Here is a 16,572-nt window from a genome sequence, read left to right as displayed (position 1 = left end):
TGCGAGCCCCACTGACTTTTCTTTTGATGGTGGCTATAGGCTTATTTCAGGCAGTGTACGTGGCTCAGCTTGGCGTTGCCGACTCAACTATCCCCGGCTCCCTCATCCTCTGATTGTTGGTTGTGCAGCTGAAACACTAGGGGTTCCAGTACGGGGGCATCTTCGTGTGTTTGCACGTCTAAGCAGTCACGAGAGTGGAACCACCGAGGGAGGCAGATGAACTGGAAACGCGGCCACTAGGCCTACTGAAGGGAAACGATACAAATTATGCCGTCCCGCCGCACCCTCCTGAGCACGACTACGAGGATACCCCTTTTCATGAAGGAAAATGTTAGGCTTCATGTGTCGAATGCATTCTACTCCTATTCCTTTAACTGTAACTGCACCGGCAGTCTACTCCTGTACAAGCTTACTTTTTACTATACGCTTTTTAAGGGCTCCCCAGGTGCACATGCCGGTGCTTGAGATGGCTAGGCTGTCTCTCCTTCGATTGGCTGCCTGTCCTAAAAACTATCTTGCCCTGCTGTATCCATAAGAAAGCTAGGACACTGTTTTCTTTGAGGAGCCATGCAGTAGGGAGCCCTGTAGCACTCCATCTCTACTGCCTGTAGGAAGACACTTAGCCCGCCACGCAATACAAGCTCCACTGAAAATTATTTTCCAAGAGAGCTCCTTCTAGCGCTTCCATGTCGTCATCAATCAGGCTTTGGTCATGGATGGATAAATACATATAGGGTGAGCATCGCTGCACCCGCTAATTCCCCGGCATTCAAGACGTGTTGTGCAAAGCCTCCAGCGCAAACGAACACACCATATTGACCTAATGCTACTCTGAAATAGGAAAATATTCGAGTAGCTAAACCAAGTAGCCAGTTTTCTACTATTTCCTAATGAAATATAGCTTCTGTACAACCAAGTGCCAGAGTGGGCTTGTCTCGCTAAGGGCCCCCGCTACCAGCACTACTAGGGGCAAGATGCACCTCGCGTGAACATGAGCCTTCTCACGAAACTCAGAGGGAAAGACTGAGGATTAACTTCACAGTGCTGAAGAATCGTGGGAGGCTGCGTAATGAAGGAAGTCCTCAGGAACCTTCAAACCCATGCACACTTAGGGGCTCTTCACAAGTTAAGGAAGGCTTTCCCCCCTTGTTCACTACTCTGGAGCAGAGCCTTACGAATCTGCTTTGGTAGTATCCAGCTCAACTATCAGCAGGTCCCCGACGTGCAGTAGGGGTACAGAATCTCTTTCTCCTCTGAGGCTGCAAAGTTAAACAAGATGACTCAGCGTAACAGGAGTACGAGTAATACTAAGGTTCAACCTTTACTGCTCTTAGATGAAATCACAGGCAGAGTCTATTCGTGAGGAGCGGCAGATGAGTTACGCTCTCTGTCTCCGCCCAATCCTTTGAATAATTCAAATGCTATTCCCACGTGAATCCCCTTATTTCCCAAGCATTCAGCCATGCCTCATCCTCTCCTGTAGTCCAAATGGGTAGAGTGTATCAAGTTGCTTGTATAACAGTTCTTGGACACAGGCTTTGGGCACCATGCTGTTGTGGGCCTTTGCCCTTTGTGCATGCTGGCTGCGCACTCTGTACGTCTTCACGAAGGCGTTTTCGTAGACAAAGAGATTACGATATTTGGTAGGACAAAAGGAAATACATTCGGGTTTCGTTAATGAGCCATGTGGTTGAGTGAACCTTAATCTACTAGTGGCAATATGTGGGGAAGGCAGCGATTGCTTTAGATCCTTGATGCGTTTACTCATCATTACGTTGTTGCTAGCTTGCTGGTAAAGTGGGTCTAGGGTTTATAGCCTGCAATTGACCACTTGTTTTTACAAAAACCTTTCGCCTTTTCTATATTCTCTAAGCATCGCTACTATTGTCTGCTTCCATTGCGTGCCAAGTAGTGTTCTTAAGAGTAGCGGCGAGCACACAAGCTGTCAGCAAGTGTACACCTTGAGAGTCTCAATAGCTTGAATTTCTTTTACTGGGCCATACTCATTATTCGCTCTGCAGCCGTCGGCACTCCATATCGCCTCGTGCGATGTGCGATCAAGGTCATTCGCAAGTGGATCTACGATATCTTTAAAAATATCGACAACTGGCTGCTACACTTCATCCAACGGCCTCTTGTCTTAGACCTGCATCATTTCAGTTCCTCGGAGTGGCGTTATACTAAGCCCTCTGTACAGTGCAGCCGACAGTGTGTGACCCTACAGCAGCCAGCGCATCGTACGTGGCTCTAACTGCTGCATTAACGTGATTGTTTGTGCATAATCTGCAATATAATAGCTGCTCAAGCACAGCACGAGGGAACGGGATCGCTAACAAACTGATACATCCCAGCAGCCAGCGGCCGGTCCTCCTCGGCAGTGTAATAGTATGACAGTACCCTGCAAACGCTTGTGGTGTGTATCAATGCAATATCTACCTTCCCCGCTAAAGAAGCTTGTATTATATTACATCTTCATCGGTGGTATACGTGCGCCTCAGCTGCCCACACATTCCGTCCAGGGCCCGCCAGCCCAACCAAGGGGGCCCCAGCAACGCCGAGAGGCATTAGGGTTTATGGACCCGACACTTCATATCTTCATGATTTAAATTTGTTATGTCTTTCCTTGTGTCCTACAGCGGCTCTTCTGTGGGCTCCACAGGGGCAGTATCCGCCCGGCAATTTCTGCAGAGCAACAGCAGCAGCGGATACATATTTCATCCATACGTTTCAGGAGGGCCTTTTCTATTTGGGCTGGCGGGAGTGGGCTATCTTGGAGTAGACCATCTGAAGCGCATGTCATTGTATCTAGGCAGCTGAGTGGCATCACGAAACTTGACTTATTCAGCGGTGTCCCATAGGGACTGTTTCTCCTTGTGTCGATCGCTGCTGCTCTTTGTGAAAGACCATGCTCGACTACTGCTGCTGCTTCACGCGTGGGGGAGTCCTTTTATGGAATTTTTGCTTCGCCAAAGTGCCAATTTCCCCCATAAATCAGCTCATAGAAAATGTACTCCTCGAGGTATGTGTATTTCTGTTGGACTCGAGAACGCTTTCTTCCTCACTCTTTTGTCAATCCTTCTACTGCATTCTCCCCCTGGACCAGCGTAGCTTCTCTACCTGTAGAAAGGGTCCCACTAAGCGCCAACAAAATGCCACGCATTGCTTTATGGCGGAAGTTGCAGACTACGGTGTTGAAGTGACAGTCTGCAAATTGATCAGACTCCTGCTGCCTTCAGTTTTCCTATATCGGATACGGAAATTTTGTGCTAGGTCTGATCGTTTTGCGTATTCCGCTGTGGGTTATCGGTGCGTAGTCTTTGCTATAATGGCATCTTCTTTGTTCCGTTTTTGTGGCCTTGTTGACAGGAGCGGGTAGGGAGCACCTGTGCAAGCATTGGCGGCTACTGCTTCCAGTGGTTTTGCGTGAATTCCTTACAACTCATATTTGTCGCCGCCTATCGCGGCGTCCGGACTCTCGCGGTTGTAGACCAGCTGCTGCAACAAACTGCGCAAGCATTTGAGCAACGCCTCAAGGGCATCAACAACTGTGGGTCGTCAGACTGGGTATTCAGGCCTTAGGCCGGCGGCGTAGAACTTAAATGTTCGAGGCGCGAGAATTCAGAGGTCAAGCGTGTAGCCAGTTTGGCTTTTTGTGTGGCACAGTGCTGGACTACCCCCTGCATGTAGGGGAGGGCCCTGACCCCTTCGATGATACCTTCTTGCGCATCCTGACAAGGGTTCAGCAGAAAGGACAGGAGGCTCCCCCAGCACGGCAACAGCAACAGCAAGAGGTCGCTAGAGAGGCGAAATACGCTAAGAGGGTCAAGGAGAAAGATGTCCCACAGAGTACCTCACGTCCATCCCTATAGACCGTCTTACTGTTACCCCCACCTATCTAGAAGGCTGCTCGCGCGACAGTGCCACACCTATTCAGAAGAAGAGCTCTTCAAAGAGCCGTCCTCTTGAAGTGGGATGTTGGGAAGGGCCGCATAGGCGCGTGTGTATTTGCGATGCCTATATCTTTGTCGCAGACAACAAGGGCACAGACATTCGCTATTGGGCTGGCGACAACAAAATCACCCGCAAAAGCATGGAGGCCCTAGATTACAGGTATTGAGGCTATACGCAGTCCAATGCGGAAGCCTATACATCTGGTTGCCTCTCTGTGCCCTCTGTTCGGTTTTTTCTTGATGCATCATACGTCTGAGAGGGCCAGAATCTTTGTGGACGCCAAGGAGATGGATCCTTGATGCTGCAGCCACTGCTGTGGCTGTCCCTTCGGGTGCTCAGTCTCAGGAAGAGAGCCAGCGGTACTGAGGAGGTTCACATGACTGAGCGGAGGACCTACGGTATGTGCCATCTAGCTGTTAGGCATGGCATGTGCGCAGTCGATGCCAGGGAGGTGTGAGCACGCAGTCTAGCGCGCCTGCAGGGAGGCAGGTGTGCATGCTTTTATGTGGGGTGGCTCTTTCGGTGCACAGGTGCTGACTCGGACTATGCATCATCATCTGAGGACGAGGTGCAACAAGATGGTGCCAATGAGAGCGGATGGTTCTCCTTTTTCCCCAAGGCCCTGCAGAACTTCACGGGTTCGTAGGGACCTCTGAGAAGCCACAAACTGGTTTTGGAGTGCTGCTGTTTCGGAATTTTTCGCCACGAACTGAGCGTTGTTGTCGGTTCTTTTCGAACTAAAAAGCGGCAGCAGTCCCCCCCGTGGGGCCCCCCCCGAGACAGATCTTTGACGGCCCTTTTTTACGAGAACGTGCCCCTCTATGCTGTGCCCCTGCCCACAGGGAACAAGTTGCTAACTGAGAAGGACATCGAGGATGTCTTGCCTTTTTTTCGTCAGCATTTCTCATGTAGGGGCTCAGCACCATGCGCTGCCTGCCTGCGAACACGTGTGCTTTAAGTTTTTCTCCCACGTTTCTCTGGCACTGCCGTTTCTTCTGCTAAGTGGTTTAGTCCTGCACCCGTGATAGCTGTGTGCGTTTCTCTGCAGCAAAGAATGTCGCTGAAGAAGTTATTGATTTGCTTTTAGCGAGTGTCCGGAGGAACCTCTTGGGGACGCGCACCGCCACCCTAACGTCTGTACACCAGACGGTTAAAACTGCAATGCGCGAGTCCATTGCCAAGCTGCTGACCCCTAAAAGGTAAGAGCTCGTGATGCACTGGGGTACTTCGCAGAGCTTGCGGAGGCTGATATGCTGCTGCAGCAGCAACGCTTGCAGAGAAGCTTCAACGTCCCAGTAAAGTCAAACTGCACCTCCTTAGTGTTGAGGGAACCAAATTAAATAGTAGTCGCAGGACTGCTCAGCAAACGCCGTCTCACCAAGAGAAGCTTAGGCCTTCTTAAAGACATAGGGTGCTAATGACGGCAGTTGCCAGTCTGGCTGGAGGCTCACGCAGTGCTCAACAGTGGTGGTGACAAGCAGCAGCATCCCGCGCCATGTGTTACTGTCTTCAGGTCTGTGGATGTTTTGCGCCTCTGTCTTCAAGCCCGCGCCGAGGGCCGGGTGTTTTCTATTGTTTTTTTGGGGATAAATGGCGTAGGAAAGTCCACAAACCTTGCCAAGGTCGCCTACCATCTTAAGCACGTACGTGTTGCGAGAGGCGCGTCTCCCCACTAGAACCTCCACGCGCCTCTGATTTTTGCTTCTGAGAGTTATTGAGCGAGACCTACTGACCTGAGGGGGGATAGGTACAGTAAGAGATAATGCATACGCCTGACACTCAAGCACATACGGCGAGGGTATCACGGAGAAAAGGCAAATGTTTCTTACACCTAGCGTTGTTCATGTGAGTTCTCAGAAGGGCGGCCTGAAGGTCCTCATTGCCGCGTGCGATACTTTCAGAGCCGGTGCAGTGGAGCAGCTGCGGACGCATGCAAGGTCTGAACTCGGGGCTGGTTCGGCAAGATGCGGGAAAGCGCTACATATTCGTTGTCTCTCTCCTGTTGCTGGGCGCCCCGTCGCGCTGTGCTGCCTCCTTTCAGGTTATCGACAAACGGGAAGACGTCAACCGGCAGGTGTCTGATGTGATTGCTTTCAGGTGTCTGGACGTTCCGCTGTTCGAGCGCGGGTATGGAAAAGACGCGGCGGCCATCTGCAGGGAAGCGATGGCCCATGCGCAACAAACTCGAGCGGACGTCGTCCTTGTTGACACTGCGGGTCGCATGCAGGTACTGGGCTCACCTCAAGCTAGCAGGCAGCATGCGCTTTTAGCCGCGCTATACAGCCCCGCGGCGCTGGGGGGGAGGCATGGACGTGGGGAGGAAGGGAGGGAGGGCGTTTTAAGATGTCTTATGCGCTTTTGAGCTGCTGAGTTACTGTATCGGCTAAAGAAGCGGAGGTTGCTGCGTGCTGAGTTGCACGGTGCATCACCCCATTTGCGCGTATATACGCCAGCCAGCCATTGGCGACTAGGGAGCAAGCGCATTTAAAGGGCGCCTCGGTTTGTGCCACTGCAGGACAACGAGCCCCTCATGAGGGCCCTGGGAAAGCTCGTCCAGATTAATAACCCGGATCTCATCCTATTTGTTGGGGAGGCCCTTGTGGGAAATGACGCGGTCGACCAGTTGAAGAAATTTAATCAGGCACTTGTAGACACAACTGGCCACGTGAGCTCTTTCGTCCCTCTCCTCTATTTCCTTAACGCCAACACCTGCTTTTGTCTGCCTCTGCAGTTGTACACCTGTTAGCAGTATGCAGCGGCTACTGCCACATCGATTTGCTCTTGATTTCCGAAACTGCTGTACAACCGTGTGCAGGGCCCCAACCCACGCCTTATCGATGGAATTTTACTGACCAAGTTTGACACTGTGGATGACAAGGCAGGCAGAGTCCTAGAAAGCGTCTGGCTCGCTTCTCTGTCCCCCCTCGCATTAACCAGTGCTTGATAGCTGTCAGCCCTTGCATTCGCGACGGAAAAGCCACTCATGCACACTGAAAATCTGCACATTTCGCGCACCCGTTGTGAATTCAGGTTGGAGCCGCACTGAGCATGACCTACATTACGGGTCAGCCAGTAGTCTTTGTCGGTACGGGACAGAAGTACCAAAACCTCAAAAAGCTTAGCGTGAGTCTCCTCACCCGCCTTGCTATCTTTTCGAGTCAAAATAGCCTATGCAGCACCGATAGTAAATGTTTCTACAAGAGTCCAGGGGGCACACCGATTGGAGCGGCGCTGTCTGCCTAGGTATAGATTTTCGGCAATTATATAGAAGCTTATCGAACCCTGGATATTTTTTAAAGCCAAAGTGGCTTGATGTTGTACGTGTGTATGTCTCTGGCTTTTGGCGCAGCCCGACGTGGTCGTGAATGCTCTTCTTTCGTAAATACCATTTTCATTGCAACTCCATGGCCGGCGGATGTCCTGGTGTAGCACAAGATTTCTGACATCGTTTTAAAAGTGTATGATCATTTCTTTAGGAATTCGGAGGGCAAAGGAGAGTCAAAAACTTTGTATGGCACTGCATCCAGAAGGTGCTCGGGGTTTCGGCTGTTTGGCTGATGACGTACTTTGTAGGACCACTGCAAGTGTGGTGGTTATTCACACTTGTGCTGCATGGTGGAAGCTCTGCTAATCCACACTGAAACGAAGAAGTATAAGTTTGCGGCTAGGTACACGCTTAATGCAGCTCTATATACGTAGTGTGTCAGGCTTTTCATGCCCCAAACCAGCTACAAGAAACATGTAATGGGGCGGGCCACGTGCTATAACAGTCGGCCGTAGAGAGAATACGCCCCTCATACCATAACCTGCTGCTAAAGCGAATTTTACGAGAGGTTTTTAGGGCTGGACATGGGGCGGAGGCAGGTTTCTCATGGCCGATCCGACGGAATCGGAGAAACTGGACGGAAAACATGAGTTCATTGCCTGGAGAGAAGGACCCCTCTATCGAGGAACCATGCATATGTAGGAAAAGAATTAACGTTAAAGGACAGTGGGGGGGGCGCCTGAATTACCCGGAATCCTTAGCTGTTAAGTATGCAATGCCTATTTGTTCAGCTGCAGTAGCGGGCTGTACCCCGACACGATAATTACTTTTATGGGGGCCCTAGTTCACTCTCACATCCGTTATTCCTTTCTGTCTTGGTAAATTCTTGATTAGGGATTGCTTCTCTCTTCAGTCTAGTCATTAGACGGCTGTGATGGAGGGCTGTGCAGAGTCCTCGTGGGATTCTGTAACGTCTTCGGCATAGGGATGCAACTTTGAGTAGAAGCGGAGTCCATCATCGTTTTGAGTTACTTCCTTAATAACTCTTTGTATTTATAGTCTCCTTTCTACTCCTGATAGCATACTCGGCCCCGTTGCGGCTCAATGATTGCTTACTGGCATCGAGGTTTCGGCACCGACTCTGAAGCCGCGGCGGTCTGAAGTCCATACTAGGCAAGAGCGTCCCATTCTTTTATGACTACCTTGTCTTCTGAAGTCTGCCAGCTATGGATGAGGCGGTGGAACAGTTTACAGAGCTGCATGAGTCCCTTCTCAGGGAGGAGGCAAATGCAGAAAAAGCTGAACTGGAAGAATTGTTACAGACCCTCTCCCTGAGGGAACTTGCTGACGTAGGCGTTGCCGTACCTCGTCTGGTGATTACTGATGTCAGCTCGGGCCTGTATGGTCGAACCGTTGTAACATTCACTTCCAAGCGGTCTGCGCTGCAGCGCCTCCACGGCAATGGCCCTACCAAGCCACCGGCAGAACAGCTCCAGCACCGACTATCACCGGGAGATATCGTAGGGCTATTCCGTTATGACAGGCCTATCACAGGCTCCAGCAGCGCCATAGCCACGGGCGTGGTGCACAAGATCCACGTTGCTGGGGTCAGCGTCGCTTTTGAGGAGCAGGATGGCGAGACTTGGGTGCAGGAGCACCATCCGAGCAGCGGAGAGTCTCTCGGTCTTGTTTACAACTTGCTGCTTGTTTCCAGCGAGGTTACCATCAACAGACAACGAAATGCATTACGCACTCTGCGAGAAGGCGCCTTCGAGTCTCCGGCACGGCGAATTGTGGCCGTGTGCTTTGGAGGTGCGGGGCCGCAATTTTTGCAGCTCCAGCTTGCTGTTTCAATGAGCAAGGGGGGAATCTCCCGGCCTAGGGAAATGGACGCATTTGCCTCCGAAGCTGCAGATAGAAGTGCGACACTGCGGAGCTGGAAGGACGTAGAACTCTCATCGGAGGAGCTGCAGAAGGGCTGTCTCTGGCGGGGATGGTTCTGTGACACACTGACGGAGTCTCAGAGGCGCGCTGTTTTTCTGGGCCTCATGTCGCAGGATGTAGCTCTTATCCACGGTCCCCCCGGCACTGGAAAGACCACAACGGTAGTGGAGGTGTTGCTGCAACTGGTGGCTGCTGGGTTTCGCGTGCTTGCCTGTGCACCCAGTAACATTGCTGTTGACAACATGTTGGAGCGGTGCTATGCTGTAGCCAAGGGGCTGCAGGATACGCAGCTGCTTCAGCAGGTAAAACGGTGCGTACGGATTGGCCATCCGGCGCGCATTGACGAGCAGCTCGTTGGTTTTTGCTTGGATCGACAGCATCTGAACAGCGACTCCTCCGGTATCATTCGTGGTCTCAAGGCCTCCCTAGATGAGAGCTTGCGGGAGCTAAGCGCGATGAAGAGGCGTACGAACCAGCAGCAGCAAGATGGGGGAGGGGGCAGTGCGAAGCGCGAGATGCGCGCAGAGGCGAGGCGGCTGATGCAGGACATGAAAGTTTTACAGAGAAAATCCGTCATGGAGGCTCTACAAAGCGCACCCATCGTCTTCGCGACTTGCGCAGGAGCGGCAGATGCATCCCTCCAACGGCTGGTTAAGGGTCGCGAGCGGACCAGCGGGGAACCAGAGCAGGCTGGACTGCCTTTTGACGTCGTCGTCATCGATGAGGCAGCGCAGGTGATTTTTGTTGAACTCTAGGGTTGTTGAGCTTCCTGCTTTGTTTAAGTATTTTTAGCACGCTAGGAAGCCATCTGTGCTCTGATTTTGCACCAAGAGTCGTGCTGTTAAACCCTGCGGCTTTCACGGTAGTGTATCTCAAATTCTGTGTGACGCACCCTTCTGCTCTTGCCTAGAGGGTTCACGTGCCGCTGTGCAGCAGCTGCACCTGTCTAGAATAGTTCTGAATGCGTCTTAGTTAATCTCGCTACATCCGTACAAACCTGTAACAGGGGAATTTTCGAGCCTCGCGCACGAGAATTTTCGAGCCTCGCGCACAGCGGCTTCTAGTGCTCGTGTGCGCGTCTCTCTCTCTCTCTCTCTCTCTCTCTCTCTCTCTCTCTCTCTCTCCCCGGGGAGGGGTGGCTGCAGTGATGTGCAATTGAGCCAATGTAGCTTCCGTATATTCCCTCGTATTGTTTGTGTGGCTGCGACGGCTGTGGATGCGCAGGCCCTGGAAGCCAGCTGCTGGATTCCCTTGCTGCTCGGGAGGCGCTGCATCCTGGCTGGAGATCACATGCAGCTCCCTCCCACGGTAAGAAGCACTGAAGCCATGCGTCGCGGCCTTGGCATGTCTCTTTTCGAGCGTGTCATGCGTAAATACGAATGCAGCGTGGCGCAACAGCTCACCTGTCAGTTTCGCATGCATGGAGACATTATGGCGTGGAGTAACTCGGTTTTCTATGGTGGCAGCTTGGTGGCTGCTGCATGCGTTGAGCGCCGGCTGCTCTGTGATACGTACCCAAACATTCCGCCAGACGTCGTGCCTTCCGTCCTGTGGATAGACACGGCAGGCGTCTCTTGGATGCGAGAGGACGAGGTCGAGACGCAGGAACTCCCCTCCTTGACGCTCAACAGGTCACGAAGCAACAGAGCAGAGGCCGCTCTCGTTCTCAAGTACCTCCAGGAGCTCGTACAGGTATACTCCGTGCGGGCAGCAGACGTTGGAGTCATCACTCCATACTCTGCACAGGCCAAGCTGATCCGGCAACTCATCCTGGACCTTGAAGAAAAGTCGGAGAGCGGAGAAGGCGGCGACCTTAGGGAGGTGACGGTGCAGACGGTTGATGGATTTCAGGGGAGGGAACGAGAAGTCATCATCATTTCACTTGTCAGGAGCAACCGCCACAAGGAGATGGGGTTTCTAGTGGATGCACGGCGACTCAATGTCGCAGTCACCCGCGCGAGGAGTCACTTGGTCATTGTCGGAGACAGCGAAACTGTTACCAGCGTAGGCACGAGGGAACCGGAGCCGTCAGGTAGGAGAGGCAGTAGCAGCAGCAGCAGCAGCAGCAGCAGCAGCAGCAACTCTTCTCGTCCGGAGGCTGTTGCGACTGCCAAGAAAACAGCAGTAGACGGCACACAACATGGCCAACTAGAGCCTGATGCCCGCAAGGCACTCACTGCCCTGTTTGAGACTGCCTCCTTGTGTGGTAGTCTGCGCACGCCTTATGAATTTATTGGACCATCCGACATCCCAGCAGTGGCTTCCCACCGCTCGGCGGCTGCCGGCCGCATGGAGCCAAAGACGCCGCAAGGCAGGGAGCAACGTGGCTCAAAGAATCCGAAAACTCCCAGTGAACGCAGCTCTGAGGCTCTGGTCAAGACCACAAAGGACACCCGCAGGAGCCGCGGTCAGGGGGTTGCTGCTTCCACGACAACCACTCCTGTACCATCGACTGCCAAGCTTCCAGGGAGCCTTGATCCTGAGACACAGCCACCCGCGGATGATCCTTTTGTGATCGAGACCAGGGAGAAGCTTGACGCCTTGTGCCGCCGGGGGGACGGCTCACAGGCCAGTGCCAGTGCAGTATCCTATACGCATGCGTTTCCTCCCACGCTGTCCCCTTACCAGCGCCTCATTGTCCATCGGCTCGCAGAAGAGCTCCAACTGGTGCACATATCGAAAGGCGAGGGCGCTGAGCGGTTTATCGAGGTCTGCGTGCAGCCACCACCCTCAGAGCGGCAACCTTCTCCTGTGCCCCAATGTTCAACTTCTGTCTCAGTAGCAGGTGCAAAGGGCGATCATTCAACAGCCAGCGGTCACGCGGATCTCCTTGCAGCACAAATAAGTACCAACAAGCCTTCACCGGCCGACGGAGAGCAAGATATGTCTCCCCGGAGCCTTGAGGCTGCATCGTTTGTCTGTGAGAAGAGCAAAACCGAGGCAGAGAAGCCCTCTTCTGTCAGCAAAAAGAACAAAAAGAAGTCCACAAGTAAAGGCAGTGCAAAAGTCACTGCGGAGGGGGAGGAGTCAGACGATCTCGACGCGCTACTCGAGGAGCACCTGGCGGCGGCAAAGAGATGCAGTGTGGGGGGCTGTAAGGACTCAACGGATCTCTTGGGGCGCACTTGTCCCTACTGCCGAAGTCGTTTTTGTTTGCGGCATGCTCTGCCTGAGGTTCACGGCTGTGGAGATGCAGCAGCCGCGGAGGCGAAGAAGGCCTTTCGTGCTGAGGGGAAAAACAACATTCGGCTGATGCGCCACGCCAAAGAGGGCACTGTAGGTACTCGGGCAGCCACAATCGCGGGTACTGTATTTGTGAACCCTTCAGTCGGCGGTAGCTCTCAAATGCGGGAGGCTCTCAAATCAAACCTGAGGAAGAATATCGAAGAAAAGGCGAAGGACCGCATTTCGCGGAAATCAACCAAAAGGGGAAAGTAAACAGCACCAGTGTCTTATTTTCCTTAGAATTCAGAGGGTCTTCTGACGTACGAGCTCCCAGGCAGCGTCTTTCTCTGCCGTAGTTAGCCGTCAGAATTTGATAGGAAAAGCTTTTGAGAGATATTTGCAGGCGTGCGCAGCGTTGCTGTGCCCCAGCGTTAGTGCCAGTCCAGCAGTTTCTGAAGTCAAATAACCTCGTGATAGGTTGTTTCCATTAGCCAAATTAACGCTGTACAATTTGTCTTGGCGCTAGCCAGCTTACGCCACTTGGCGCGTTTGTACCTGCCTTTTCCAAGCCGGTGTGCATGTCTCATGAAATGTACACCTGAAGAAGTTTTCCGGTAATTGTCGCTACCCTGCGAGAGTCCCCTGTATTTCCCACAAGGCGCCTCGCGCTCATCCTTCCTATCTCCCACCGTGAAATTACGCACTGTAAGACTTGAAGGCCGCAGAAGACAAACATAGTAAAGGCAGAAGACAGGGGAAGTGACAATTTAGGGCAATGGGACGCTCACGGGGCAAGGAGTCGCCCTGTCATACGACTTGAGCTAAGAAGAGGAGAGAATTGCAGCAACTCACGTAGTCAATGGATGTGGGGCAGAGCAGATATATCCTGCCAATCGCTCGAGATGTGCGGGATATCCTTGCTTTCGTGTTTAGAAGCCATGATCTCACTCCACACATGCCGTGACCGCAGGGGGAAAATAGGTTAGGTGACCAATCAAAACTGATGCCTGTGATTGGAGCTCTTACTTGCCGGATGTCTTAAGCACAGGTTCTTTATCAATGTTTAGCCCTTGAGTACTTGTCGAATTACATGTGGTCTCTCATTACCTACATAGTTCTGCATCCTGCTGGATTAGCTGCCACTTGACAGGCCGCAGGTTCATACAGCAGTTATCTGAGAAGCTACAGGTACCAACCTACCACGAGGCCACCAGAACAGGGCAGTATATCCAATTCCTTCTCGTACAAAATGTATATATATATATATATATATCTGAATACCTATATACACATATTCCTGGATGCCCCTCTAACAGCATAACTGACAGCTAATTTGTTCCGCCAACCGTCAGTATAATGCTCATTATGACTAGACGTTTGTAGCCACTGACGCTGAGCGCTCAACAGAAGCAGAGACAGCGACAGTTGAGGGAGAAGTTGATTTGAGTGGAACCCGACGCCAAAAGGGCATGAGACGATGCAGCATGTGGCTGTAACAGTGCTTGTTCACTAACTGCTTGTGTAGCCCTCTTCTTGTGGTCTCCAGAAGGAGACCTTCACAGAAAGTGTTGTTGTAGGAAACAGCTCTAGGGCCTTCCCTTGCACCCACCACTCAGGGTTCCGGCATGACAGGGGACGTACAGCGAAGGCGCGCGTTGCAGCGTCCATCTACCACCACCAGCATTTAAAACGGCTTTTTGAAAGTATCAAAGGCACGCGCACACCCACAAAAGCGACATCGAGTCTTTCCGTATCAAGTCCATTAAGCTATATATACGGACAGCCAAAACAAGTAGGCGACCCTTTACTAGTGCTTAATTTAGTACAACACATGTAGTAGGAGTGCCTTAAAGTAGCCTACTCCACCACAGAGGCCCGCAACCACAATGCCATTGGTAGCTCATAAGATTCCGTGAGACCAGGAAAGTTTTATCCCCGCTCTGCCCTTCCGTTGTTGGTATAGCTCGAGGCATAAGGAAAAGGATAGCGGTTTCGCATCTTGTTGCGACCTCAGCAGCTACTCTGCAAGCATGCAGTCGAGCACACTAATTTGGCACTAGGTAACACAACAACAGTCATTACAGTGGTGAATAAGCCCGCTGCATGCTATCGTGTACAAAATAGCACCTATAAAAATGAAACCAGTCATCATTATTCAACCTTGATTTCGTGCAAACGAGTAGTATGGTTACCTCTAGAACACCATGGCCCGCTATCAAGTGGGAACGACTCGTTTTGCCTATCACAACCGTGATCACCCATACACCTGTACCTTGACAAGCTACTTGCCTACATCGTCTGCCTGTCACCTCTGTGGCTAAGAGCATCCTAAGCCCCCCTTCTGTCGGTCTGTGCTCCAAACTAACCAACGATCCCAAAACGCTTTGAGGCGCTTCTGAGTGCGCCTCTGATGTGTTAATAACCAGTTTGAAGCATTAAGGCTTCTAGAGATCCTTGGATACCATGAAATATCTTTCTGCCTCGGCGGAGAGCGGGAGACGAGCCTCGAGTTTCTGGCACGACGAGGAGAAGGCAAACCTCGGAGCTGCGAATACACCGCCCTATACGACTGCGGCTGAGAAGGGGCCACAACAATGGCACAAGTACTCGAATACGCTAATGTTTGTTGGAAACAAAAACATACAGCCACGCACGCGGTTCGTCACAGACCGATCGCGGGGCTGGGAGCAAGAACGGCTCAGTCCTTCCGACAGGAATAAGCTGCAACCTCATTGTACTGTCCAAACTCACGCTCCGCTTTTTTCGTTTGCCCCTTACCTGTTATACTGGCTGTTTCGCTGCTAACCCATAGGCCGGGGAGTGCATTTTATAGCAAACCTGCCGATGCGCGACGTTGCCTGGCAGGCCCCTGCCGCTCACTGTGCTTTCCCTCACGCAGAGAGACCTGTCTGTTCCTCTTCTTGCATTCTGCTAACATTAGCAGCAGGCAGGGTGTACCGGAACCTTTCTACTCAGCTGGGTTTGATACGCAGTGCCGTTGCTTGATGGATTCTCGCAGTCTCCCTGCCGGCGTGACCCGCTCGACGTATTTCACGGGGGTTCCCCATTTTCAGGTAATGCAGTAAGGGGCTTTGTTCGGAGCTCTCGAAGCTCAGCCCTATACCTTCGTTCCTCGGGGTGTCGCATTTTTTCGTTTGCTGTCTGCATTGATCCTTATCCAGCCCCTTCCCGGGTCAAGGAGGGTGCGTAGCTGACTGTTCCACTGGCCTTCGCGAGGGGAAACAACTGCCAGTGATACAGGGAACACGGAGTTCCTTAGGCCAGGTTATTGATTCCCTGATATGGGCTCTTTTTCGTGGTCGGTGTTGCCCGTGGGGCCCCGTCGAGCCGCAGCGCTACTGCTGCTCCTTCTCGGAACCCACCAGCAGCAGCAGCCACAACCGCAGCATCTGCTTCTGCCCGGCTTTCAGCAAGCGCTAGCGGAAAGCGCGGAAGAGTTAGGCCATATCCACGGTGGCAATGGAGGGCCAGAAAGCAGCAAGGCAGGGCACGACCATATATATATTAGCGCGCCCCCAATTCAAGGAGGCAACGAAGGTTCAGAGGGTGAGGTGTTGAGTGCACAAAGCGGTTTGCGGCCATCGGACCTGCCACTGCGAGAGAAGCATGCAGAGGAGGAGACGGAAGTCGTAGATCACTCACTCTCCTCTGCCCATGAGCCGTCTGTGGACCCAACAACGGTGCCCAAGCCTCCTCCTGTCGCGCTGCAGCCACCCGTAGTGATGGACGGCGAGGGAGGCAGAGAGGAGGTGGGTGGAGAGGAAGACAACAGTGGTATGGCAGGGACCGGCTCATACCGACTAGGCGTAAAGACTGCCCGGCATGTAGTGGAGGCCATCAAAGAGGCCTCCATTGTGGCAGCGAACGCAGTGGCTGAGGTGCAGAGGGTCCTAAAAGGTGTTTTGGTATACAAGCAAGAGTGCGAAGCACGTTCCAGAGCCATCGGAGAAGAAATTAGTGAGCTTTTGCATGAGCGAGCGCAGGAAACCAGCTTAGGTTGTGGCTCTAGCTGTAGAGCTTGAGCTACACAGCAAAGGCAGGAGGGGCAAAAGGGTTTTGGGAACAGGAGAGTCTCTAGCTGGGGGGGAGGATTGGCTTAAGCATTGCCGACCTTACGCTGCAGCCATGTAGGGGAGACGGGTTCCTTGATGCGGCCGAACTGGAGGGCACCCGAGGTGTAGGCTATTGAGGAGAGAGCCCCTCAGAAAAATCGCACTGCTTGGGTG

The 16,572-nt window shown here is 52.5% G+C and overlaps 1 protein-coding gene across 1 annotated transcript; it reads left to right on the top strand.

The window, feature by feature from the left end:
- The first annotated feature begins 2,905 nt into the window (after positions 1 to 2,905).
- Positions 2,906 to 13,311, top strand: LOC34620208 (DNA-binding protein SMUBP-2). The gene is made up of 16 exons (XM_026336407.1): positions 2,906 to 3,019; positions 3,367 to 3,547; positions 3,664 to 3,846; positions 4,040 to 4,110; positions 4,211 to 4,349; positions 4,482 to 4,551; positions 4,980 to 5,150; positions 5,465 to 5,594; positions 5,993 to 6,178; positions 6,467 to 6,616; positions 6,982 to 7,074; positions 7,812 to 7,984; positions 8,433 to 8,832; positions 8,992 to 9,894; positions 10,385 to 12,594; positions 13,044 to 13,311. Exons 1-16 carry the CDS (start codon positions 2,906 to 2,908, stop codon positions 13,309 to 13,311), a joined length of 5,442 nt encoding a protein of 1,813 aa, XP_026192192.1.
- Positions 13,312 to 16,572: the final 3,261 nt, after the last annotated feature.

The sequence above is a fragment of the Cyclospora cayetanensis genome, unplaced genomic scaffold (assembly GCF_002999335.1).
Source record: "Cyclospora cayetanensis isolate NF1_C8 unplaced genomic scaffold, CcayRef3 CcayRef3_contig_1, whole genome shotgun sequence".
Lineage (NCBI taxonomy): Eukaryota > Apicomplexa > Conoidasida > Eucoccidiorida > Eimeriidae > Cyclospora > Cyclospora cayetanensis.
Note: the sequence above shows the minus strand (reverse complement) of the source record. Positions and strands in the feature narration are given on the sequence as shown.